The sequence below is a fragment of the Scleropages formosus genome, chromosome 8 (genome assembly GCF_900964775.1).
Source record: "Scleropages formosus chromosome 8, fSclFor1.1, whole genome shotgun sequence".
NCBI lineage: Eukaryota > Metazoa > Chordata > Actinopteri > Osteoglossiformes > Osteoglossidae > Scleropages > Scleropages formosus.
Genome location: NC_041813.1, coordinates 8,874,548 through 8,901,933, shown reverse-complemented (window position 1 = coordinate 8,901,933; position 27,386 = coordinate 8,874,548). Strand labels below are relative to the sequence as shown.

Genomic DNA, 27,386 nt, shown 5'->3' with positions numbered 1-27,386 from the left:
ACACACACACACACACACACATTTTCAGAACCGCTTGTCTCATACGGGGTTGCGGGGAACCAGAGCCTACCCGGCAACACGAGGCGTAAGGCCAGAGGGGGAGGGGACACACCCAGGACAGGACGCCAGTCCATCGCAAGGCACCCCAAGCAGGACTCGAACCCCAGGCCCACCGGAGAGCAGGACCCAGTCCAACCCACTGCGCCACTGCGCCACTGCACCCCCTAGGAGAACACTATCTGTTAAATAAATAAATGTAATGCTTGGTTCATCAGTTTGTTAAATAACTGGGAACAGATGAGTTAATCATGAGGTGAAAAGTTCTGCGGCACAGGGAAATGAAGTCACAGTCCCGTGGTCTGATTTATAATCAGGTTTCAGACTGTGAACGCTTGGGTAGTCTGTCTTTTCCGATGTGTGATATGAAACAGTGCTCATATAGATGGAACAGAGCTGGACAGATCTGTGTCTTTCCCTCTTACAGTTCCTCAGCCTACATCCTTTTTCCATCTCCCTGCTGGGAACTCTACAGCAAGGTTATTATTACAGTTTGTTTATCTAATTTACCCCACACCACCCCACCTGTTGCTTTCCAAAATCTACTTCCTGAGCAGAGCTCCATAGTTGTCTACTCAGTGTCTGTGTCCATCTCATTTTTTTCCCAAGGAATTTTTAAATATAGAATTTGCTCCTTTGTCTGATTATCCCTTGGCCTGATTTTTAAGCCAATAATCTGGCAGGCGCTGCTGTGGTGGAGGAAGGAGCATTTTCATGGAAAAAGTGCACAATAAACAATTAGTTGTTCCTCCCACCCTCCCAGGAAGAGAGAGAGTGAGAGGGATTTGAAGGATAGGCCTTAGAATTGTGACCACAGAACATGTGTGGGTGCCTCAAATTCCAGCAGAGGGGAAGAAAACAAAGGCTTGTATTAAAAAAAAAAAGATCAGCTGGGAGAAACCTTACTTACACAAACCAAACAATTTTAAAATCGCATGAAAGTACGTGAATATTTAACATTTCAAATTAACTTTTTCCTCAATAAACAGAATCTCATATAGTTCAAAATAAACATAAAATTTACACTGGGTTTTTATTGGACCTAGAACAATGATCCACAAATTCTAAGACTCGTTGTTTGTTCTACGTCGTGGCAAATAGTCAACAAGTCATCCGTATTTCTTAGATATATATCTTGGCGTTTCACTTGACAGTTTTTACTGCTGAAGTATCCAGAAAGTCACTTACAAGTCAAAAAAAAAAAAAAAAAAACTGCATAAAACAATCTCCCAAAGACAAGTAAAAATTCCATGCTGAGACTTCTGGTTAATTTAGATGAGCTGGTTTGGGCAGATGAATAGCTGAGGCAAAAACAGCAAGAATTGTGCTTTGCTAAATGTCTGGAAGCAACACATTACCACCCCCAATACTCCCCTTTACACATCCATCTCCCCATTCCCTCTGCAGACCGCTCTCAGAGTAATGGGAAAGAATTACACTGCCCTATCCCACCCCAACCCACCCCCCCCCCCCAACTGCTGGGCTGCCACTCCACCCAGCTGTGTGATAGTGCAGTGCTCCAGAATCCAGCCCTCAGTCTCCTCTCAGACAGAGGAGTGTGCACATAGAGCGCCGACAGGGAACAGAGCCGTAAGGTGGGGTGTCCTCAACTTCAGAAACTGCACTCACAGCAGCCACACCACCCGCTGGACACCATGCTGGCAGAGGAGTGACCGCAGCCCAAGGTGGCTTTGATCGGCCGTGAAGCGCAGAGCCAGGATGGGCACCAAGGAGAGGTGCTGAGGACAAACAGGTAACGGATTATAACCATGAGTCAGAAGAGGCGACGAGGCAGCATGGTGTTCAGGTGGCACAAGTCCCTGGCCATCCTTGTCCCCTGGAAGAAAGGTACGCTCCGACCATTCTTTCTTTGTTAGATTTGTATGCCTGACAGCCAACTGCCTCACCTCTTTACATACTTGTTGCTGGTTCAGCCATCGGAGCAGGTTGTGCTTGTGAATCTCGTGGACTTCACAAGTGGCAGTTTAGTGTTTTAGGAGCAGGATGTGCCATGCCGTTAACCTCAGCGAGCCTTTTTACGCACGTTAAGATTTGTGTGTCAGCTCATTATCTCAGCGAGTAGGTGTGTGTCTGGAAACAGATTGCTGCTTTCTTCAAGCAAGCATTCCTGGGGAGAGGAGGGAGGAAGCCATGAAGTAGTGCCATTTCCAGCAATTGTAGGGGTGAGGGAGTCTTGCAGTGGTCTAATGTAAATGCACCCATGGTTATTAGGTCAGAAAAACATTTGTTGAGTCCTCAATTTGACCTTAAATATAACTTTAGGGTTTGCCTTTGCATTCAAAACATTTTGTTTTATTAATGGACGGCAAGTAATTTGAATTTGTCTGCTTTCTGCACTGTACTGAAATGTTGTGTTGTGGGTGTTAGACTACTGAGAAAATTGCTGTTTCAGTAATTACTTTCGAACAGCCGCAACAAGATTTATACGATAAAATATTCATGGGTAGAACAGAGAAAGACGCAATCATTGAGAGCCCAGTAAAACACACCGATATAAGTTTATTTATGTTAAAATGTAGTAAATATAATTTTGAACTTTTTAAATGACGCAAATATTGAAAGAGCATTTAAATGATAAAAGTGACTTCAGGTTGTTATTCACCCAATGATAACGACAGCGATACCCTTAATTACAGAGAAATGGGAAATTAAAAGGTCAAATATATTTTGGATGGAGATAGGGACTGCTGGCCTCAATGTATATCTATGGGACCCCACAGGTGATAGGAAGTGAGGGTTGTTTGTGTCTAACCCCAGTGGGGTCAATGGGTCATCCTGGACAATGCTGTGCCCACTTGCTGATGATCGCACTGTTGTTGGTTCTTATGCATTCCACCAGTTAACTCCAGAGCGGATTGCGGTCTTAGTCTATGTACAGTATACTTTTGCCGCTCTTTTGGTGAACAACTTGCCTCTGACTGTCTGTTTGCCCTTGTAAACAGACTAACCCACCCCCAATTTGTTACGTTTGAGAAAGAACCTAATCCTCTTCATGGCACAATGACATTGTGAACCACCTGAAGTGAGAGAGATGAACAATGTAGCCTTTTGTATGCATTTGTGAGCACACACACCTGAACGCAGTCACCTCCCAAACATAGGTGAGCGACCCGACAGCCAGCAGCAAGAGACGTGTCGCCGTTGTAATTTACCTGTCAACAGAACCCACCCCAGTGCCAGCAATGCTTGTGCTCCAGAGTCTGTGCCAGAAACAGCAAAACCATATGTGCGCTGAGATTGTGTAATCTGAAACTTAGGTCTCAGAAAAAGGTAAATGAAATGCTTGGAAGATTACATTATGACATCCTGTCAAGCAAAGTATCCTTATTTCAACATTCGTTGCTCTGACTCATTAATGAAAACATGCAGAACGGAATACAAATGATCCCTTGCTACCTGAAACATGCTGGAAGAGCTCATTCCTCTTATCTATGTATGACACACTTGTGACCCAGGCAAGAAAGAATTTGAATGCACTTTTCGGAAAGGGAAAAAAAAAACACTGTGCTGTAAATCATTGTGATTCTCAGGATGAAAAGTCTCACGCACACCTTTAAGTGGGATGTAATTGAATCTCCTGTCCAGGTGCCTTGCCTGGGGTCACTCTGTACCAGCACCTCATTCAAAAGGTGTTATGTGTGACTTCTGACGGGCTCTGAACCCCTCTGTTTCTCAACCGACACATTATTTTGGAACAGAAAAAAGGTGGCTTATAAAAAGTATAGTCTTTTTCAAGAGCCAGTCAATGTTTTGCTGGGGTTTTGACACCTTAGCACAAATGTGAAGTATTTCAAACAACTACATCTTTAAAAAATTAAGGGAAAGGGAGCTTAGGGAATAAACATATCAGAGAGATTGACAAAATTTGGAAAAAAGAAACACAGAACTAATGAAACCAATGGACTGCTGGTAGCCTAGGGGTTTGAGACCTTCCCTTTGGTCCCAAAGGTTGCAGGTTTGTGCCTCACCTCCAGCTGTAGGACCCTTGAGTAAGGTACTTACCCTAAAATTTTTCTAGTTAAAAAAAAATTACCCAGCTGTATAAATGGGCAAGTGATTGTAAGTACCTTCTTAACATTGTCACTGACTTGGAGAAAAGCGTTTGCTAAAAAAAATAAATGTAATGACTCTAAAAAGATAAAAGTGAAACAGTACAAAGTATAAATGGAGACTACCTCTGTAACCAACTGTACCCAGTCTACAGCTATGCAGCCCTGGAGAAGGCAACTGAGCTGTCTCAGGAAAACAGCTCAGTGAAGACTTGAGTAGGGTTACCGTTCCTGGACATTCTTGCCTTATCCTGTTGTGATAGATAATGAAGGGGAGGCCCCCCAGGCTGATAGAGTGCACCAGAGAAATCTCGGGTGGACGTCACGGACCAGTGATGAACGCTGGAAGACACCAAAATGAGATTCACTTTCTCCTGTACCAGTCAGAAGAGTGAAACAGAAAGCATATTAAGAAGTGTCACAGCCCATCAGTGGGTGGCATCTTAAAAATATATCCATGTAAGGAGATGGATTCTTAGACTGCATGTGATTTACACATTTTGTCTTTTGCCCTATAGTGTCTTGTGACTTGTGATGTTTTGTGTTTTTCTAAAGAAAAAAACATTAGATACATCTATTTCCCCTACATTTGCTTGGTTTGACTTCACTTTTATTTGAGCCTGTTGTTTCGTTTTCTGTAACCACGTGCCTCCACTGAGCAGTCTTTCCCCAGCTACACTAAGCCCACTTCATTTATGTAAAATTTCCGTTGTTGGTATGATTCACATCTGAATGCAGAAATAAACAGTGATTATGGAACTGCCTCCTCTCACTGCTCTCACACTACAAAGCTCTATTTATGCTTCCGTTGGTCTGCTACACATGCCAGCATTGCTCCATTGAAAGTCACTGGAAATATTGGCATACAAAGTTTTGCCTAAAATTTCTTTCATTTCTTGAAGGTACCTCTGGGGTATATTTGAAAGAGCCATAATCATATGTGGTACAATATTACAGTGACATAATGGACACCCATATAATCTAACATTATTTGACCACCCAAGGAGGAAAACCCACATGTTCCCTGGCCATAAAAATAGCAGTGGCCTGGTCAAGCTTCTCGGTGACCTCCACACTCAAGGTTCCGGAAGAAAAAACAGAGCAAGAAACAAATAAATAGAGATACCTGAGGGTATGCAAACTTACTTTTTCGTTTAGTACAGAGCTATGGGACTGTAGTTCATTTAAGGAACTGTGACGCACACAGAGACCAAATTCTTTTTTGGAAAATGGCCTTGAAAATTACCTTGTCTATTCTTTTATTAGACAAAACTCTACTACTACTAGTATTACTAGTTCCTCACTCTCTCCTGTTGCTGGCTTTCGCAGCAGGTGATACAGTAGTGCATGTGGACTGTTTAATGACAGTGGAAAGATAGTGGAATACCGAGATCACTGTAGGACAAAACACAACTGTCCATCTGCTGGGAGAGCTCAGGCACTGTTGTCATATTTGCCATCTTGTAGCATGCGGTCTCAATTTATAAAGAGACGTCACACCAGTTTTTTTAATATCAGTAACGTTACAATAGAAACATTCTTTCCACCCGTAAAAGTTAATGTGTTGGAAAATCCCAAGGGATCCTTGACTACTGGTTTTGAAAACAGAGTCGGGTTGCTTTTCTAATTGCATGGAGAAGACCGTGACTCAGTTGGGAATATGAGAAAACCCTGCCCAGGTTTAATTATGGGGGACTTTGTGTCTGTTCAGCTCAATGCAGTAAACATCTGCTTTGTGTGCTCCCCAACAGGCAACAGCCATTTTAAATCCAAGCATAGAGAAACACAAACTCACGTACCTGAATACATAAGAAAAAAAAAAAAAAAAAAAAGCGCAGACTTTTCTTCAGAACACTTTCCACCCTACTAAGTGGAATGGGGCAACAAATGTAAAAAGAGAAAAACAGCATATTTTAGGACTCATAGATCAAAAAAACAAAGGACAAAACTGTTCCATTTAATCGTTACAATACAGTCAAGATGTGTTTCATTAGACTGTATTCCCTGAGTGCAGAGCACAGACTGTTCACATTCATTTCCTTTGCCTTATTAAATTCCACATTCTTGTGCAAGGAGATTCATTCCACTTGTATGTAGTCATTGCAAATAGTAATTCGCAGTTAACTCAAGTAATTTACAAAATATGAATTAGTTTAGGAATTCTCAGTGACACTCCTCTGTGACTGTTATAAGTGATTTAGGGATGTACCATACCTTATTTGAATTGAAAGCTTTGAAATATAATTTATATTTTGATATTGAACTTCACCCATTTTACTACTTCTAAATCAATTTCCCATTTGAACATCACTTTCGAGAATGTTTTATAACTTCCTCACTCTAACTTTTTTTTTTCTGCATATAATTTTTGATATTTGCCTAAATTAAATGCTTTTTTTTTTAAGGGGGGTGCGGTGGCGCAGTGGGTTGGACCGAGTCCTGCTCTCCAGTGGGTCTGGGGTTCAAGTCCCGCTGAGGGTGCCTTGCAGCGGACTGGCGTCCCGTCCTGGGTGTGTCCCCTCCCCCTCCGGCCTTACGCCCTGTGTTGCCTGGTAGGCTCCGGTTCCCTGCGACCCCGTATGGGACAAGTGGTTCTGAAAATGTGTGTGTAAATGCTTTCTTTTGTTGAGTGGTACATCATGTGGTGAACACAATATGACTGTACAGACAGAAAGTAAAAGAGAACACAGACAGACACTCATAAATTAGTAAAATTAAAGGGAAACTGTAAGACTAAACAAATTTAATTTTCCAGATGCTTATTCAATTGACTATAGGCTGCTTTGCAACACATTAGATTTAATTTCCATGTTGTGGCCTTTCTGTTAGATAGTCTCATAGGTAGAAAATCTCATCCTTATTTAGAGGGGTGTGGGGGTGCTGACAGGTAGGCTCATATCCTGGCAATGTGGCCCTTGACCTATTTTTTCTGTTTGTATTTTTCATACATACCCCCAATGTGTGCCCACTCTTGGCCCCTGCCACATTGCATTGCTGGCATTCCAGCCTACCAGGAGTTGGCCGCAGGGTTGTTTGATCTTCGTGAACCAGCAGCCTGGCCTTGGGATGCTAATTGAAAGTCCAAAAGGATTTGACTTTTGATTGCATTTTCCTCTCGAGTTGCAGCAAAAATGCTAGCCATCAGCAGTTCTCCAGTGTGCAAAACACATCTTGTACAAACACACGAAGTCTGTCATTAAATAATTTGAAAAAATCAACATGAACTCTAAGATTGTGCTCTTAGCTTGGGATTTATTTTTAAAAATTACTACCAAAGGCAACATCTTGACCCTTATTCCCACATCCAGTACTGACTGAGAGCATTAGATTGTCAAACTTCATTATGAGTTGAGAAAATTCAACAAAATCTTTTCAGTTCCTATTTACGTCTTTTGTTGTAGTATGAAACTCCACAGAACACACAATAGTTATCTGATAGCATTTGTCTGAGCATAGATTATCTTGATAAAGCCAATTTAGGGATTAACACGATAGAGTTGACTTTATCATGAGTCATTGGCAGCTCTTTGTGTCCTCCTGGGTGTTAACTGCCTCAGGGAAGCTTAGGAAGACCTTGTGCCTGCAAAAGGCTTAAATTATGAAGCACTGACGTTCGCAAGTTGGTTTAAGCAGAAGCCCATGACTCTGCACCCAAAAAGGGTGTTGTTGTTGTTGTTGTTGTTGCGATTGGACATCATTGACATGAGCAGTACTGACAGTAGCCTATTACTGTACTGATGTTCACTGTTAGGTAGATGCTTTAAAATCATTTTAGCATAAAAATACATGACCTTAATCATTTAATCTAATTAAATTGACTTTAAGCACTGTTGGCATGGTTCATACTATTTACCTATGATTTTTTCATTTTTGACCTCTAACTCCAGGAATCCAAAAGACAGAACCTGAACTGGCTTAAAATTCTGAGTTCAAAATTGCATAATTAAGAAAATACTGTACATTTACACATGCAGTATGTCAACCAATGCCAAAGAAAACCTTTGAAAGACTGAGACAAGTGGAAAAGTTAAAAAATTGATGGACCTTTTGAGTTTCAGAAAAAAAGGCAAAGAAAAAAAAAGAAAAAAAGGTTCTTGAGACATAATCTTCAGCCATGAATATCCACACAGGACACCAGTGATTGAATTGTTAGTAATAAAATATTATATACTGTTTTGTTTATTTCCACATTGCCTTTCTAAGCCAAAGTTTTTAAGATATAATGTCTTGCTAACTAGAAAATTGTTTTCATAATCACTAAATTCCCGAATTCCAAAAATTAAAAAGGCATTCTGTGATTAACTATTGTCTATTTCTTATAGTGAAATTCTATGATAAACATTCACTGTAAATACTAATGCAAATGAAGGATAACAGAGACAGTTAAATTATAAAATGCACATTAATTAATCTCAAAAGATTTTAATTCAGTAAAACAAGTTTTGTACATTCTCACTTAAAAGTCCAGGATTTTCACTAAAGAAAGGAGAACTATTCACACTACCTACTGTTTTAAATGAGAATGAACTTGGTCACGCTGAAGGCTTGAGTGATATAACAAGACTGAAATGCAATCAGTGTTTTTGCAGAACAGCTGACCATTCCAAAAACACAGCTATCACAATTGGGTTTTCCCAGGAGAAGCATGGGTGCGCCTCCATTTTGGCTGACGCCATCAACATGTTGAAACCTAAACAATCGGTTCAGCTTTCCTCAAAGTGTAGCTGGAGACAGAAAGAGTGAAGTGGTCATATCGTGTTTTGCAAATCCTTTCTGAACAGGAACTCTGATTTAAATTCAATAGCTGCTACAAGCAGTAACAGCATTATATCTATGTGCTTTTATCATGACTTCGGGGTTGTATTGGAAAAACAACAATAAACACTTGTCAGACCCCGATGAAAACAGCATGCACAACCTTTACAGTAAGATCCTGTTTAAAGGTTCACAAAGACGTGAAACGATAATGCTGGAATGCTCTTTGTGGTCTTTCCCATGGACCATCAACAGGACCTGGACTTGCTTTGACAAGATTCATTTTCCATGCTGCCAGAAAATCCTTTTGGAGAATTTATCACAGACTCCTCCTGCTCATCAGCTTTGAAGAATCATCACCTCTGGAAAAAACCAATTACAAAATTTGATTCCCCACATCATGCAGTTTCCTGCCAGTGAGCTTTCGATGAGCTATCGCAGTAATTGCTCTTCCTCTTAATCAGCAACAGTTACTTCACATGTGATATTTAAGCCAAACAATTCTGCAACATTCAGATATCCTAATGAACTGCATACAGTTCGTCAACATGGAGATGAAAGGGATCATATATATACCATACATGGGGCAGCTGATGGCATAGTGGTTAGTACTGCTGCCTTTGCATCTGAAGGTTGCCAGTTTGAATCTTATCTATAGCATGCTTCAGAAAGGTATTAACCCTAAAGTGCTCCTGTAAAACTGCCCAGCTCTATAAATAGGTGTGTGTATCTTAAAATTGTAAGCTGCTTTGGAGAAAAATGTTTTTGTGTGTTTTTTAACTGCCTAATATCACCAGACTTGAAAATATTGATTTCCTAAGCACTATCTGCACCTCATTAAGTCCTTACCCTTTTGTGAAATTAAATCAAACAAAATTGTCTATTTCTGTGATTTCACTATGGTTTGCATCATGAGTCACAATCACAGCTGCAGGTGACCTCCATGGACAAAACTTAGCTCAGTTATTGAAGTCCTAAGCTGAAGGACAAACTATTATGAAGAGTTTAAAAAAAGTCTGGTATAGGATAAAAGGTTGGACAGCATGGTGACACAGTGGGTAGTGCTGTTGTCTCACAGGGCACAACCTGTTTGAGTATAGGCATGAATCCTGTTCAAACAGACTCCAATCTACCCCATCCCTGACCTGGACAAGTGGATATCAAAACTGGTTTAAAGTAAAAGTGTTGACGGGGGGAGTTCAGTGGCACAGTGCGTTTGACCTGTGCCTGCTCTCTGGTGGGTCTGGGATTCAAGTCCCACTTGGAGTGCCTTCTGGTGGACTGGTGTCCCACCCTGGGTGCATTGCCTCACACCCTGTGCTGCTAGGTTAGGCTCCAGCTCACCGTGACACACACACTCCCCCCCCCCCCCCCCCCCCCCCGGTCCAGTGGCTTCAGTCAATGTGTGTGTTGGTAAACTTCATTTTTGCTATGAAACAGTCTGTTAAATGTTTTCTCTCATATGTAAATAGAGACTAGTCATGCTTACTGTAATTCAGCATCCTGTCAGAACAGTCTTCCTGGAAGACACGGATAAAAATTAAATAAATAAACTGATTGCCACTCAGAAGTATCACATTTCATTCGGTGAGAAAGTGGAGCTCTCACAACTGAGCGAGCCCAATAATGACCCTCCCCTAGATCTAGGTTCAAAGCCCAGCTGTCAGAGGTAGGACAGTGGCAGTGCGTGTCCAACTATTTTGTATGTCCCCAGGGCAAAGAAGGCTGGACTGTATAAACCTTGTCTTTATGCTTCAACATTATCTGTATTTCCCCCTTCATATTCATCTTGTTGTCTTTGTAGCAGGAAGTATGTTCTATTCATGCTGAAAGAGCAAAAAAGTATTCACAGGATTCAGAGCCTATGAGCAGAAAATGTGACAAAATATAAAAACATTTGGTTTTCTGAGAAACTTCCCCTTCCCCAGTACATTTCAGGAGAAAGGAAATTAGCTTAATATCAGTGTACATGAATAAGCAACACGGGTCTCTTATATCCATGAGAAAAGTTTGAATCATTGTTTCACTGATTTCAACTCATGAGCAGGCACACTTGCAGATGTTCTTTTTTTCCTAGTAGAACCCTCAAACATTGGCTTTAGTTCAAGAATTTTTTAATCTTTTTCATTTCACCGAATGCTTAAAATGAAAGGGCAAGGAATTTAGCCAAAGGTGCTAGAAAGACAAATAACCAATAGGAATATAGAAAGCCAATTACCATAGTAACGTGTATGCTGGACAAGGCCCAGCGATTGTTGATTCCTGTGTCTGTGTTATGCTATCCATTTACAAATGAAGTTTCTTTTCTTTGTTTCCATCCAGGGAAAGGGGACATGGTGCTGGACAGTGAAGTGGTCCTCACCAAGATGAAGCTCTTTGACAACTTTCATGGGAGACTCTGTGGTGCTGAGGATTCTGTCTCAACCATATCTATATCAGTCTCAGAGCAGGATCTGTCCGAACCTGGCCAAGTTTCAGATGGGGATCCAAACCTTTGCCCTTCTGAACAAGCACCATCCGACCCAAAACCTGACTATCTGTCTGTCTTCTCGGACCCTCAGCTGCCCAGGCTGTACAAGTTTGAGTCTGAGGACTCTGGAGTGGAGATGCCCAGTGGAGCAGACTCCCCATCCACCCCCACAGGCTCAGAGCAGAGCTTTGTCGTTCACAGCCGGGCACCATCCCGTGATTCCCAGGACCTGGGCACCGATGTTGCAGCCCCAGGTCCTATCCTTCAGACTGAAAAGTGTCCTGCAACTGAGGAGACGAAAACACCACTTCACCCAGTAACAAAAGAGGAGGGTAATGACTTTGGCACCCTTGAGACCAAGACAAACTTGGAGGTTATGCAGGTGCACATTTCCCCGATGGAGGAGAACATGACGATGAAAGGACCTCAGGATGGGCTCTTGGAGGACACCTCTGAGGACTGTGAGAACTCTATAGTGATGAAAGTAGCCACAGAGGAGCTGGCTGAGCAGAGCACAACAATAAGGAACTGTAACTCCACTGAGGCTCTCAACATGACAGAGGCAGATCTCCAGCCACAGCCCCTGAGGAAGAGTACAACAAGTGACAGTCTTGATGAGTACATGGAGGAATGCTGCAGATTGAGTGAGGTAAGATCGTCACACTGTTTTTTATTAAGTTTGGTCTTGCCATTTCTGTTATTGTAAAAGATCATATGCAATAATGGATTCTCAGTGAGTGTTAATTGTCAGAATGAAACCACCAATACCAGTGACTGGATGTGATATGCTGATTAAAGTGAAACTTTTTGTTTTTTAAATTTCTCAAAATTTTACCCTATTACCTCAGCATGCAGGAGTGTTTATTGAGTTTTGGAAATGATGTTTGACATGACATGACATGACACGACATGAAAAAGCGCATCTGCCTATTTATTAACAGTGAAGTATGTTTAGTCAGTGGGGCTGGTTTACATTTCTTCCAAACAGATAGGTCCTGTAGGAAAGCCCTTTTGGGTGGTGTACAACAGGCCTGCATTTACTCCCTGTCATTATATTTAATTACCTTGTTTTAACAGCCCTTCTTCAGTGGCTAATTTCTGAATTTAGATGTGCGCTATTGTACAGCAAGAAATAACTGCTCTCTGATTGTAGATGAAACTTTGTTTATTCTAATAACAAATATATTTACATTTACATTTATTCACTTAGCAGATGCTTTTCTCCAAAGCGACTTACAATGGATACTATGTAGTGTTATCAGCCCGCACACCTTATTCATTGCGATGATTTACACTGCTAGATACACTATACTTACAATGGGTCACTCGTCCATACGTCAGCGGAACACACTCTCTCTGTCACTCACACACTATGGAGAACCCGAACAGCATGTCTTTGGACTGTGGGTGGAAACCAGAGCACCTGAAGGAAACCCACACAGACGCGGGGAGAACATGCAAACTCCACACAGTTATATTTAAAGTATAAATTGCGTAATTCAGTGAATCCATGCCTTTATCACATTAGACACATTGCTGGAAGTATGTGCATACTGCATACAGTATAGCATTTATAGGGCATAAGTAAAAAGCCAGAGATTAAATGGAGTAGCACATAAATGTCAGAAATTTAGAGATTCAGGGTTTCCCTCATGATGTCAAAACAGAGTATCTGTTGCACTGACAAGGAGCGAAAAGGAGAAGACTTCATAAGAAAAGATGGCCACTTTCATTCATGTCTCAGAAGGGATTGTTCCTGTGATCCCAGCAAATATACAGGGTGCACCTGACAGCTGTGTGCAATGCCAAGCGCAATAGACCTGTTTGATGTCTGAGTTTAATGCACCGCAGTCTCACTGCCGCCTTTCATGGCAGAGCAGCTCTTCACATGTAAATTGATACTCCGCAAAACCTAAATAATATTAGTCTCAATGGGGGCTGTTTATTCTTTCATCACACAGTCTCTTAACAGGATACGTGTATGCTCATTGAGGTTGACAGCACTTTCCCATGTGCTGTCTGTATCTTCATTCATGGTTCAGACCGCGCTCCTGTCTAGACTGACTGCTGTTGCTGTCAGGAAAGTGCATGTGACATAGATACACAACATTACAAAGACCTTTAAACGCGAACACACTGAAACCACTGCAGGCTGCCCCCGCTGGTTGACAGACCAGAACGACACACCTGATAACCCTGGTTTTTTATTAGAGGTGACTTGCAGCATCAGTGTCCATATTGTAATAATCATAACCATTAATGCAAAAAAAAATAGCAGAATGGTTTGAGAACTTACTGCCAGCTTCAGAATGCAGGACTTGCCACTGACAGTGCTTAATTTTCCTATAACAGTATGCTCTGCAGCACTTGTTCACCTGTACTGGATATCTGGTAAATGAATTCAGCAACTCTGCTGTCGAAGGTCTTGCTGCACTGTAGCTGATATAGAAGGATCCAGGTGTTGGATTGCTCAAATGACTCACATATTTACCCAGATAAAGGGTCTTTGATGGGCCTTGCTATTTGGGGGGTGGCAGGAGCAGCAGTGTTTTGGGGCCCTGTGCCGTACCTCCTCGTAGCGCACAGCGCTGACAGGCAAGCTGGGCGGTGCTTTCGGACCTTATCACCACTTGTCACCACAGCTAATAAGGCTGTTCCCAGACTTCTGTAGTCAGGAGAATGGACCATTGGCAGGCTGCACCACTTCTGCCATCTTCAAACATGGCCAGTTCAAAGGCTTTCTCTAATCTGATTGGTATATGGATTATGAATGAGGATGAACACAAAACTTTGGTCCTGTTGTTATCTCAAAACGTATCAAGGTATGTTCTGTGGGAAAAATTAAGAACGTTCCCCATGTAAAATTACAGGCTCATGTAAAGCTTTTATAGAAATGAATAAATGTAAATGTAATGCAAAGGGGTATAAGTAAATGAAAACAATCTGGTTTGCTATTAAAGACCCATATTGATATTGGATTTAAAACACATTCCCTAATTAATTATAAAAAGACAATATTCAAGCCATAGATTCAGTGAGACAACATGGAAAAACTGACATATCAGACACATGAGAATATAACATGCATGAAATATGTCATAATGCAGACTACCTGTACACATGCTCCTGAAGCTTTTACCCCTTTCTTTCTAAATGATAAAGTGAAATGCATATTCTATGCCAATACGTATCTATAAATATATAGTGAAAGAATTATGGCAGTAAGGAATGAAATTTGGGGAAAAATTTTTGTCCCCCACAGCCAGATCACAGATTTTTCACAAATTTCTCATTTGTACCACATAAACACACATATATAACACAATTTTCAGTTTGGGGAAATACTTTCACATGTTCAGGGCATTTAGACAAGTTAAAAACTGAGGTCTATATGTGGAACTGGTAAAACTGCACTGATTCAAATAGTGTCCCAAACTGAAAACAGAATTCCAACTCTGTCTTATTGCCAGTTTTATATACTCTATAGGTGATATTTATAAAATCATAGTTATTTTGGTATTTCTGAACAGATGCACTTTTCCAGGCTTGAAATCCGCTGCAAAACAAAAATGTCAGTCATGTTTAGATGCAGTAAATAACCATAAGATCGGTTACGGAGCAGTAGAAACCACAACATACAATCTGCATAAATTTGAACAGCAGTATTTTCAACAAATCATGGTGAACAGATTGACTGAGTAGAAAAAGAACACAACTGGCACAGTGAAGCATGAGCTGTGAGGTAGATTCACAGTTAGTGGAAAGGCACAATAAACACTTTAGTAGACAAACAATCCATCAATGGAGAGGCCAAGGGTAGAGAATGTATAGATGTATGGCTAGAACTGGAGACATAGTAAGACACAGCCACAATGTTTCTAACCTCTTGCAGATGTTACAGCTTATTGCATTAAAACAATCAAACGTGGAATTCCATGAAGAAATAAGCTATTGGGGCTTATTGAGTTGCACTTGTTGACAAAACAAAAATTTCAGCCCTTTTTTCAACTCACCCATTGAAGAGACTACCGTAGATCAGCAATGAGCAGCAGATCTTGTTTCTCTCACTGACAATCAATGTGTATAAACAGCAAATTTCAACAGTGACACATATGACTGGTAGGAATTAATGGTAAGCATGCTGGTGTATCTCTCCATTTGCCTCACATCTGGCCTCTCATTCCTTTGGGGTATGGTCATGTTTGGGAAACTATTCCAGTTCAGCAGACACAGCCGAAATGTACAACATCAAGGCTGGACGAAGACTTAAACCTGCTATATTTGACCTTGTAGCGTATCTATGCACATAAATATTTTTTTATTTTTGTTAGTATCTGCACCCGGTTCACAGTAAAACTTTGAAAATTATTTATACACACTGCAAGTATTGAAATATAGTATTGTTAGAGAAGAAAGTGATGAATATATGCAACTTGGTATTTGAGAAGCTATATAAACTAAAAAATATCAAACATGCTCTGTGTGAGAGGTTCGAGATTTTGATTAGGAATATCCTGGATTTCAAGTCCTAATACACCCACATGGACATGCAGGTGCTGACAGCTGGATGGCAAGCTGGTGAGGGGTACAGTGAGTCAACTGAACGTCAGCAATTACTATGTGTAAACACAATCTCCTCTCCTGTGAGCAGCAAAGGAAGTAAGGAGGAAGGGAGTGGGGCGTTTCTGCCCCCAGCCCCCACTACGAGCCACAATCCACCCTTCCTGTCACTGGGGACCTATAGAGCTGGAGGCATGATAAGATCTCCCAGACCCCACATCCATCCAGGAAATGTTCCTTAATGGCCTGGGTTCCCGTGCTTTACCAACAAGTACGTGCCACCTCAGGGATAACCCTAAAGATATCAGCTGACTAGCACATTTCTGAGTAAACTACCTTTCCATGATGTGGGTCAATGGAGTTCCAGTCTGTGGAAGACCATGTTTACAACAGTGATTTCTTATCTCTATTGCTGAAAGTTTCAGGTGAACATTATAAGACAGGAAGTCAAATTAAATGGGATTCTAAACCTAAAGGAACTTAGAATGAATCAATCCAGCGTACCTGTAGCCAGCAGCCAGCACCACCTGATACACACAAAACCCATTTAGTGGAATCCCACAGAGTAGGTTACTTTAACTTTCATGGGTCAGACTCTGCACTGCAAGCTGTAGTTTAAAGACAGCTACACATGGAGCTGTCTTTAAACTACTAATGATGTTAACCCTGGTCAATGAGTTCATTCAAACTCACCCCAGCCGCTGGAGAATAAAGCTTCAATTTCTCCTTGATTCGTTTACACTACATTTTGCTCATTTAGCTGACATTTTACTCTTGAGCGATTTACTCATTTAAACAGCAGTGTAATTTTTACTATATCGATTCAGGGTAGGTACCTTGGTCAAGGGTACTACAGCAGGAACTGGGATCCCAACCTGGCCCTTTTGGACCCAAAGTCAACCTTGCTAACACCTCCCTTTGGTCAGTCAAGAAAACTCACTAACTAACCCTAAACAAATTAATATGATAGAAATCAACCACAAATAGAAAAAGCAAAATAGTCCAACAGCCGGTTGCTATTTAACTGTTGTTTTTATATGAACCTCAGAATGTATTAAATCTTGAAGGTGCCATAAGGCACAGCATGTTCCTTTTAAATAATATAGGCCTTGACCTCTCTATAAAGGGACACAAATTTGTTTTCTCATTTTCTTGTCTTTGACGCCGGAGATCTCAAAGGTAGCAAACTATTGCATGAGTTGCATTCCTTTGCTTCTTTTTATTTACTTTTCAAAGTGATGGGTAAGGCTGAACGGAAGACAGTTTTTTTGGAGTGGAAATAATCAGCAGTGGAAGAATAAGCACACCGCAGAAACAGTAGTTCAGTGATGATAAGTGGCTGCCACTTTCATGGCAGGAGTGAAGTCAAACCCGTGCAATGTTTTACATGTCTGCATGGAGACATAATTTTCCCAACATGGCCAGTGTTAAATTCCCATGCTTCATCAAAGGGAGTGATCTCAGTTCTCAGGTTCCCATTGTTGGACTCAAACTTCCATTAGCTGTGTTCCCTGTTCCGTGATCCGGATGGCTTTCAATGGCAGTACCGCGGAAAAGGCTCCAGGGGAAAATGGGCCCTGAGCTCACTTCCTGCTTTTGTTGAAGAACTTTCTGGAATGCAGTTATTGTATAAATATATATTTTTTCAAAATTTCCTTGTTCTTTTATAAATTGTGAACATCTGCGCCTTCTTGCTAGCATTGTCAACTAAGCAAATAAATAAAAGCTTGCTCTCTTCATGCTCTTAACTAGGAACATAACTGAGTGTTGTCTTATTTTTCCATTGTGAGCCACTGCAGACCATGAGATTTATTCAAGAAATGCCACTGTCACAGGACAGCCCCTTTTTAGTTGCACAGCAACTGAGCCTACTTATTCGATACACTTAAAAAGTATGAACTTGCCAAATCTCAGAAAAGCTAGTCTCAAAATTCCTGTTCCAAATTCCTACCTGTGTTCTAGGGTGAGTTTGAGAAGTGATGCACCCCATCATTTTTAAGGATGAAAAATGGATTCAGCAGTGTGGTGAGGAAGGCTCGCAGATTTATGACATCCTCCATTGAAGAGAAATTTGGCTGTGAGAAAACTGTATTTGTATATTGTCATTATATGGTAACATAGACGTAGCCTTGAATTAGGAGGTTTCCTAAGTAACAGTGAGCCAACAGGCACCAATGGTTGCCACATCTTTATAAATAAAAGCACCAAAATCCTCTGTTAACCCACTGGCCACTACAACTTGTAATGACCAGCCCTTGAGTTCACTCTGATTGTCTCAGATAACCATTTAACACATTAATTATTTGTACCTCAGGTGCACAGAGCAAAGATCAATCCCCTGGGTCCCAGCCTGGGCTACCTGGAACACATCTGCCAGCTCATTGAGAAGATTGGGCAACTGCAGGAACACAACCTAAGGCTCCAGAGGCAGCTCAGCAGCCTTCAGAAGGAAAACAGGACCAAGAACACCAAGGAGGTACATCAACTGTTATCAATGTTACTGTCAGCCAGAAGTCAGTCACACTTTCAATGAAAGTCCAACTTGGCCCATTAATGCTTGTAAGCATGAGGAGCTACAAAGCATGCTCTGAGCACAGGGAGAAATGTTTTTGAGACCTATTGTGTACAAAAAAGCAGCAGAACCCTCTCTACTGTCTGACTGCTGTATTACAGACTTGGTTGAAAACGACCTCTAATCTGGATTCTGTTCCTCTTGTTTGAACAATATACTTTTTGGCTGCAGTATAAGAAATGACATTCCATTTTAGGGTTGTCTACCTTCCCTTTCTTTTAATGCGTTCTTAAGGTCTGGATGGATGACTTTACGTTTCAGTGTTATCTTGCTGAGGCCAGTGAGAAAGAAAACATCAACTGTTATTTTAAAACTTAACTGGGACATTTTCTGGGCTTGACTGTCTGCTAGGAGTATATTATGAGAGCTCTTTCAAACACTTCAAACTACTACAATAGTGACCCAAAACAGCCTGCAGGTGTTTAACTAAAGTGTTGAATTTCTGTAGAAATGTTGGACCACAATACATGTTAACCACACTTTCCCCTCCTGGACCTTTGTTTGCGCTGTGTTTCCATGGGGATTTTGTGGGCAAAAACAAAAAGGCACTATGAAAATAAACAAGCATTTCAGCTGGCCGCTCATAACTGACATTACCCCTCGCAGACTGGACCCTCCCACTCAGCCGCTGCCCCTGTCTCCTTCTTGTGTCATTTGTGTTTGTGTGCGTTGCGGGGTACTCCCATTCCTTTTAGCGCGGAGAAGGCCGACACACTTGGGTCTCTCACAGCACTGCTCAGAATCAACACTGTTAGCACATCCTGCAAACCAGAACAGCCTCGTAGTGAAACAGCAGGCGGGAACAGTGGGACAGCGCACTTAAAATCTTCAAAGGCAGAGATGGAGGGAGGTCAAAAAAAGAGGAAAAAGTGAGGGAGAAGGATAGAAAAGGGGAGAGGGAGAGAATGAGGGGTGAACTGAAAGATTAAGGCCGAGACAGAAGAGGATTCTCGCAAAGGGGCCCTGAGGATGAGCATTTGACCTACTTTTCTTTGGCTATAGTTTGCCTCAAGCTAAGAGAAATATGACCAGGAAATAAACAGAGACGCGTGTCATTATTCTATGCCTTCTCGTATTTCACAAGCGCAGCAAAACTGCAGATCAAAGAAACTTAGCTTGAAGGGTTTTAATTTTTCAAACATAATGGGTACAAAGAATGAGTGAAGATAGAGTGTGGAGGAGCTGGTGCCAAATCTCAACTGTGTAATCTGCCTCACAGTCATAACCAGGGCCACAAGGATGATAATTTCACTTTGCTGTCAGTTTGTTTTTGAAAGATCCTCAAACTATACTTCTAAAATCAGGGTTTCATGGACTGTACTGGTACGTGTTGGAGACCACGGACAGGACCTTCCTCCCTCTGGCATCCCATCTGTCAGCTCTTTCATCTCACCTGCCATATTCCCCAAGGTTGCTATAAAAAGTTGCCCGCAAGACAATAGGCACTTCCAGACCACATAGAGCATCCTGCATCTTTGCTTTGAGGGGCCTCCTAAGTCTGATTGGTCTCTGTTCTACATGATTGTTAAAAATGATTTATCTAAATGAATAACTTCTGAGGCTGTAGCATGGCATCTTTCATTTCTAAAAACTGAAACAGCATTTAGAGAAAAACAAGTTGCAGCCAACTGTTTTTGTGGTATGGTGACCTTTTTCCAGCCTAGCTGTGAGTAATGGCCCCACCTGGCTGGTGATTCAAGGTACCCCAAGACAACTGCCCCGCAGGATAATATCCCACAGAGGGACACCAGGGATCTGGTTCTCCTAGTTGGGTCTGGTGGGAACAAGATAGCCATATGATACACCTTGGTTACAACCTGGAATTCCTGGACCCTCTAATAGGCATTGTTCCTTGGCTTTTCTGTGCTTCTATGACATTTTTATTGTTCTAATGCACTAGACATATGATGACATCTGATAGGAGGATGGGAGGGCTAACATCACTCTGCTTGGCTGGCTGACTTAGCCAAGGTTCTCATCTTTTCTCTTAGAATCATTTGGATCCTATCCCAAGGACAATAGTGTTATCATTTCAGCAAGATTGACGGATTTTTAAGAAAAACAAAAGAAAGGATAAGGTTGTATTAGCAAGTAACCAGTCTAAATAGGTTGATTTATTTCTGAAGTAATCCAAAGACCCAGTGATTATGTAAAATTTATCCCAAAGTTTCATTCTGTAATCCTGTAATGGTTTTAGATGCAAAGTAACCTTATCAGCAAGGAGGAAAGGAAGCTTTGCATAGATCGGAAATTACTTCACTGCGCAGTCTGAACTCCACAATTCAAAGCTTCCTTTGGAATGTTAAAAGGGTTCAGAATGTGGTTCCTGCTTTGGAAGTGACTCATGATCAATGACTCATATGGCTCCTGCCTCCTTATAACAATGAGACAGGAAAAAACACACTTTTGGCTAATTCCCATCACTGCATCCAACCACATCTGTACCACCAACATGAAAAACACAAACCCTATTGGTGTGAAAGTGATGTAGTGAACTCTGGTAGAAAGCATGCAAACCTTCATATTGTGCTTTAAAGCACAAGACATTAGCACCCAATTACTGTCTTGTAACTAATATCTCAGTCCTGAATTTTGAACCTGAACCATACTGTGGTATACAGCATTCTAGATTGGGATGAGGCAAAGAAGGATGCACAAGCAGCATTCCTTTCAAACATTTTACTAGAGCACCAGCACACAGGGAAATAATGTTCTCACTCTAAAAACCATCTTTCCTCAAGGAGCTATACCTCAAACCAGCCTCCCCCACCTACTTAGTAATCCCAGACTTTCTTCTCTCCCACTTGCAACCACAGTTACCCCATAATATTCCCCGTAAGTCACCCTAGTGGTTGAACACCTAAATCACATTTTACCCAGAATGCAACAATTTACAATAGATCCATTTCCTGCCCAAACTCTCAGTAACGCGGGTTATTACATTGCCCCCCTTCAAAAATAAATGGCAGCGTCCCCGCTGCTACCTGCCCAGAAATGTCTCACAGTCCGGCGCTATCTCAGATGTGCCTCCGGTCAGGAGTGCAGGTCCTGGACGCTCAGTGCTGGCCACCGGGGCAGGGACAACTCTAAGAGCCCGCTATGGCGGCGCACTTGGGAGCCGAGGCCGCTATCCTCGTCCCTTGTCCGCCCGGCCTCAGTCCCAGCACAGCGCGTGGCACGTACCAGGCTTAGTGGCACCCACGTGGTTTTCGCTGACTACCTTGTGCTCCCCACAGCTGACCGGCTTCCGTTGGACTGTCGGGTTGACTCTCCACAGCTGCTCTGCACTGTTTCAGCTCCGTCGTCGGGGATGAACATCCCTCTTGCACCCTTGGCTGTCTCGCTGCACCTCTCGTCGCTCGGCCACCTTTCGGCAAAGGACGTGGGCAAGCTGCCCTGCTTGGCGCCTTGCCACATGCCGAGTCCGCTGCTGCACTTGTGAAACCGGCTGCCTCTGTTTGTGCAGCACTCCTGCTTTCGCGGCATTTGCTCCGCTATGCTGCTCTTTCCTTAGAAAGCTTCTTGGGGCTTCAGGCAGGCTGGGCGCTTTCTCCCATCTGGGAGATATCGTTGCCATGAGCTAATTTATATTTGAATATTCACTCACCTCGGCTACATATCCCTGCCTGTCTGTCGTCAAGGTATGCTGTTCCGCATCATCCAGCACGTCGTCCAACCTTTTCGGGAAGGTGTTACCTTCCATGGAGCAACTTTCCCCAGGATCTGCGCTAGGCGGCCGTTCACTGCCTCCACTTGCTGCGTTTACCCTGGACACAGGGAGACCCCACTCATCCTGCTCACCCCTCTTCAGCAGCACCTCACAGTTCTTCTCCGCCATCTTCACCAGAGTGCACGCTTCCTCAGGGTCCCCCTGGACACCCGTACTCCGCAACATCTCCTCTGTCTCGACCCCAACCATCACAGGCACTTCTTTCGCCGGTTGCCGTTCTCTTGTCCCACTGGCTTCTCTCCTCGTGCCATTTTCCCTTTCTTCATCTTCGGTGTGCCACACCTCCCGAATCCAGCTTCTCATTGTCCTGCCTCATCTCACCTCTAACACCAATGTGACGTGCAGCAAAGAAGGACGCACAGGCAGCATTCATGTTGGATGTTTTATTAGAACACAAACGCAGAGAGAAATAATGGTCTCTGTCTAAGGACCCCATGTCCTCAAGGACCTGCACCTCAAGCTAGCCTTTCTAGCCTGCTTAGCAACACCAGGCTTTTTTTCCCCTCTCCCACTCGCAACCACAGTTACCCCATATTTTTCCCCGTAAGTTGCTGTAGCGGTTGAACACCTAAATCGGCACCTAAACACCAAACTCAGGGTAAAGCAGGTTGTTACAATATTATCCAGCCTACACTCTCTTTTGTGGTCTTCAAACTTAAGGGTCCTTCATTTCTGGCAATTATATTTTGACTCCTGAAACTCATTAATATATAAGACTAGGGATCCTATTTCATTTTCGATGAACCTCAGTAATTCTTTCTCTGAAGCATACCTTGGCCACCACTTCAGCAGGTCCTGCCAAACAGTACTTTTGAGTGAGAGCCCTTCCACAGCCCCACTAATGTTAAGCAGATGTTCCAGTTGGGGGACAGGGTCTGTATGCAGCTGGAGCCCATCCCTCAGCACAGCAGAAGGAAGGCCATCCAGATACTTTCTGTAATGCCTGGATAACCACAGCTATTGCTACTTGTACCCTTTCTCCAAGGGCTGTAGGGCATCACTTGTGTCTGATGCTGATATTGGCAAACATATTCATATTTTCCTTGATAAAAACTTCCACATTTATTCGGTTGTCTAGAACGGGAGCACATCACTAGTCTTGTGGCTTATCCACCTGTCTCTGTTGCTAGGAGTTCTTCCTCCAGCAGTGCTGCTGTGGTGCTGCCAGCCTGACTTTCCAGGAGACAAAACTGCACTCCAGGAGTGATTTCAGCAGCTTGACAGCTTCCAACAGTGCCCTGTCCGACTTGTCCACAATCCCAGAAGTCACACAGCAGACTGGAAAGGCAGCCGCAACAGGTCAGTGGGCACAAATCCTACCCAAAAGAACCCCCACTTTTTGTTTCGCTGAATTGCCCAAAATTCTTTACTGGGCAAAGTTCTTTACTGCTCTGATAATATGTTGAACAGTGGAAAAAAAATAAGATACATCATGATTTTTCATGCAAGAACATCACAGTACAGAATTTTTTTCCCTCACCGATTCCTTATAAAGTGAAAGTCAGGAGCTATTATACAGGAGTGGTGTTACCACATACTGTGAATCTCCTCTGCCATTGCAAACGAAATTTGTGCTTATAAAATGAGCAGAGTATGTGTGTGTGTGTGTGTGTGTGTGTGTGTGTGTGTGTGTGTGTGTGTGTGTGTATAGATGGGAATATCTCCTGAATAGCAAGAGATTGCACCTCTGTCTTACATTCCGGATCGCACACCTCCACTTGCCCATGGTCACTGCTTGAGATTTTCCAGGTGTTTTTTTTCAAAGCAAATGATGAACAAGTCTCTGGGGGGCTTAATATATTACTTCAATAATTGAGAAATTCCTGGAATCCTGCTCACCGAAGGTGTGAGCGCGGAAGTCCGGCCAGGAGGAAGCTGGAGTCCGGAGGGCACAGTCTGCCCAGAGGCAGAGGCCTTTCTGAACTACTGATTCCTATCAAACCACATGTTGTATTAGATGTTGCTGAATATGGAGAGATGCACGAGAACAGGCATGTGTTTCTAGTGTGTGTTGATGCCCTGTAGCCAAAAAAGATGGTTTTTTCCCTGTATACAGAGGGCGAAAGTAGATGGTACCCACTAGTATCCTTGAGGAGGAAGGCACTGAACAGGAGGAGCTACACAGAAGGGGAGTCCAGGTACCTATGTGAGAGCAGTGAAGGATTCTCTGCTACCTACAGGCGGGTGAGTAAACATCATCTCAGCTCATTTCTAACAACAATTACTTCGACATCAAAAATGAAACATTTCACTGTTGGTGAGGAGTTTTGATCGTGTTCGGACAAAACAATTAATAGCACAGTGAATACATGTATTTCATGGATTTTTACAGTAGGCGATCACCACAAATCTGTCAATATGCTGTAATTTACACCTTGTTTAGATCTTCAATGATGGCAGAGTACATTTAAAGTGTTCATACTGCTGGTCCCCTGAACCACCCCCACCCACAATGAAAATTAAATGTTACAGAGATCTCAACAATGATTATGTAAATTTACTATGTAATACTGATCCCCCTGTTCCTCCAGCTGAGTGAAATTCAGCACCCATGGGTCAGAATGAAAGAGTTGGTGAAGAAGACTAGGTTGAGGAACCAGAGCTCCTGCTCACTGAAGAGCTCATGCCCACAACTATACCGGTAGGCCCCAGTTCTTCTACCATATTGAGAGCAGAAGAAAAAAAAAATTAAATGGAAACTTTCCTTCTGTAGATCAGATCAGTTTTGCATAATAATATTCAGCAGGGGCAAGTATATTTTCAGGTTTGTGGAGGGGAAAGAGTTGTTTAATGTGGAACAAACAGTGACCTTTCAATAGTTGGTCATCTCAAAGGGAAGTAATAGTTCCCCGAGCTGATCCTCTCCAGTGGCCAGGTGTTCCAGACTTCTGCTGGGCAGAAATGAGCACATGACTGATTGGAACAAACAATGGAAAAAAGCAAAGCACAATGTGGTCTTACCACAAACCACAACAATAAACCCCCCCCCCCATCTGCTGTGCTAGAATTTTCCAACAATTCCACATCAAGAAGGGTAATTCAAGACCAAAGAAGAATTAAGAAGAGGAGTGAGATTTCAACTTTGTAAATTACTGACAAAGTTTTGTGGGCACTGCGCAGGCTGGCATCTCGGTGTGGAAATAGTAGACACAGCCGATCCACTGTGCGACGGCAGGATAGCAAGTTAATTGGTATGAAGGATTGAAACAGCCATCTCTTTCACGCATGGCCCTGAGCTCTCGTGAAAGAGATGGCTGTTTCTTAGCTACAGTGGATGTGGTGTCCTTACCCGGACCAAGAAAGGGGAGTGTAGTTTCAGGTGCTAGGAATGCTGTGGGAGCGCTCTGAGAGTACTCAATGTTTTGCAGCACAGGCAGCAAAGATATGGCAGTTATGTAGAAGGTGTGAGATGAGCATGCTATCCGGGAATGTGCATCATGGAGAAAACCTGGCGGGGGGGACTCGTTGGGGAAGCCATGGAGGGAACACTTGGTGAGCGGGTGGGTGTCATGCTGTAATCTATCCGTCTGGCAGAACTCGGGAGAGGCCTTACAGAATGCTTTACAACCCAGGTTGACTTGGCCGCAGGATGGCTCCTGGTCAGGAATGTAGCTTCAATTTTGGTCCAAAGACTACTGCTGACAAAACTTCCAAGTCAGCAATACCTACACAAATGCAGGTCACATGACAGCATTCTGACTGATAGAGTTCAGTAATGCAGCATTCTTGGGAATATCAGTTATAATTCTCAGGGCGCTGTTTATGGTCCCCCACAGGCCTGACCTGGGACCGGTGGAGCTTCCCAGGAGAGACAGGAATTCAATGATTGCGCTGGGCCATCAAACCAAATTGGATTTCCTCTGGCAGCAGTAGTGTCAAACAGGTAAGCTCTAAGAAAACCACAATTTAATTTTACAATATCAACTTATTACAGATGGCGAGCATCACTTCTTCATGCAGCAGAGTGTGTGCAATTGTACTGACTTGTACCGACTAATTTGTTTTGATTCACACAGTCAGAAGATGTCCCGCGTCGTGACAGGGAAGGTCCTGGAGGAGGAGATAAAGCCAGTGTGCACAGAAAGTGGACCTAAATGTGAGGAAAGGGAAGATGAGGAGAAAACAGCTAAAGTTGGTTAACGCAGAGCCAAACATGACAAGGAAGAAAGTTGTTAAAGAAAGAACATGTAAACTAATGGATTTATTGTTTTGGGTCAACATGGAGATTTTGGTTTGTTCCAAATTTCTGAACAAAATACATTTATAGTTTTTGTACACAGTAGAAATAATTCATCTGTTACACCGGTGTTTAATATAGACTGCAAGTATTTCAGAAACACTCTGGAATCCTGTACAGAGGCCTACAATACTCCGTACCTTCATATGAAATATGAAATGAAATGTATTTCTTTCATTAAGACCACATTTTGCTATTTGCTGCACCAAAGAAAGAGCCATAGACAAGTAACTTTTCTTCTTCTGAGCCATTAACTTTACTTATTTAAAAGTGTATTACAGTACCTTAAATAGACAAAGCCATATAACCAAGTGTATAAGTGAAATCACTCCTTCCAAGTCCGTCCATCATATGGTCCAAATATCAGAAATTTCTTTGGCTAACAGTTTCTGACTGGCATCGCGATACCCCCACCTGTTTTTGGTTAGACATGTGTGCTTCTGATGTAGTCCAGTCCTGCAGTTCTGACACATTTGATGTTTATGTTGCCTCATTTTTCATAAAGACTAACTCTAAAGTATAATAAAAGGGTGCCTGTCGGACATCTCATCTCACCACCTCTGACAGAGCATTAACATAAGTGTTACAAAATGTAAACTGCACAATCTACAATACAAAGGAGGGACAACAGCTGACATACCAGTGTTTGCGCATAACAAGGGATAAAAACGCATCATCGGAAGCCACTTGTCCCATACGGGGTTGCGAGGAGCCGGAGCCTAACCCAGGGCAAAGTGCTGGAGGGGGAGAGGACACACCCAGGATGGGACACCAATCTCTTGTAAGGCACCCCACGTGGGACTCGAACCCCAGACCTACCAGAGAGCAGGCCCTAGTCCAACCCACTGTGCCACTGCACCCCCTGGGATAAAAACACAAAGTATTATATGTGTAAGCATGCAGCACTCGATCTGGAACCTATGCACCTTACGCTC

General features: G+C 42.6%; 1 protein-coding gene across 1 annotated transcript; it reads left to right on the top strand.

Annotated features, from left to right (window-relative positions):
• The first annotated feature begins 1,608 nt into the window (after positions 1 to 1,608).
• LOC108942575 (uncharacterized) lies at positions 1,609 to 27,031 on the top strand. The gene is made up of 8 exons (XM_018765998.2): positions 1,609 to 1,905; positions 11,205 to 12,001; positions 18,227 to 18,388; positions 23,345 to 23,513; positions 24,271 to 24,398; positions 24,746 to 24,855; positions 25,991 to 26,097; positions 26,231 to 27,031. The coding sequence occupies exons 1-7, from the start codon at positions 1,827 to 1,829 to the stop codon at positions 26,085 to 26,087; spliced, it is 1,542 nt and encodes a 513-aa protein (XP_018621514.2). The 5' UTR covers positions 1,609 to 1,826; the 3' UTR covers positions 26,088 to 26,097; positions 26,231 to 27,031.
• The last annotated feature ends 355 nt before the right edge of the window (positions 27,032 to 27,386 follow it).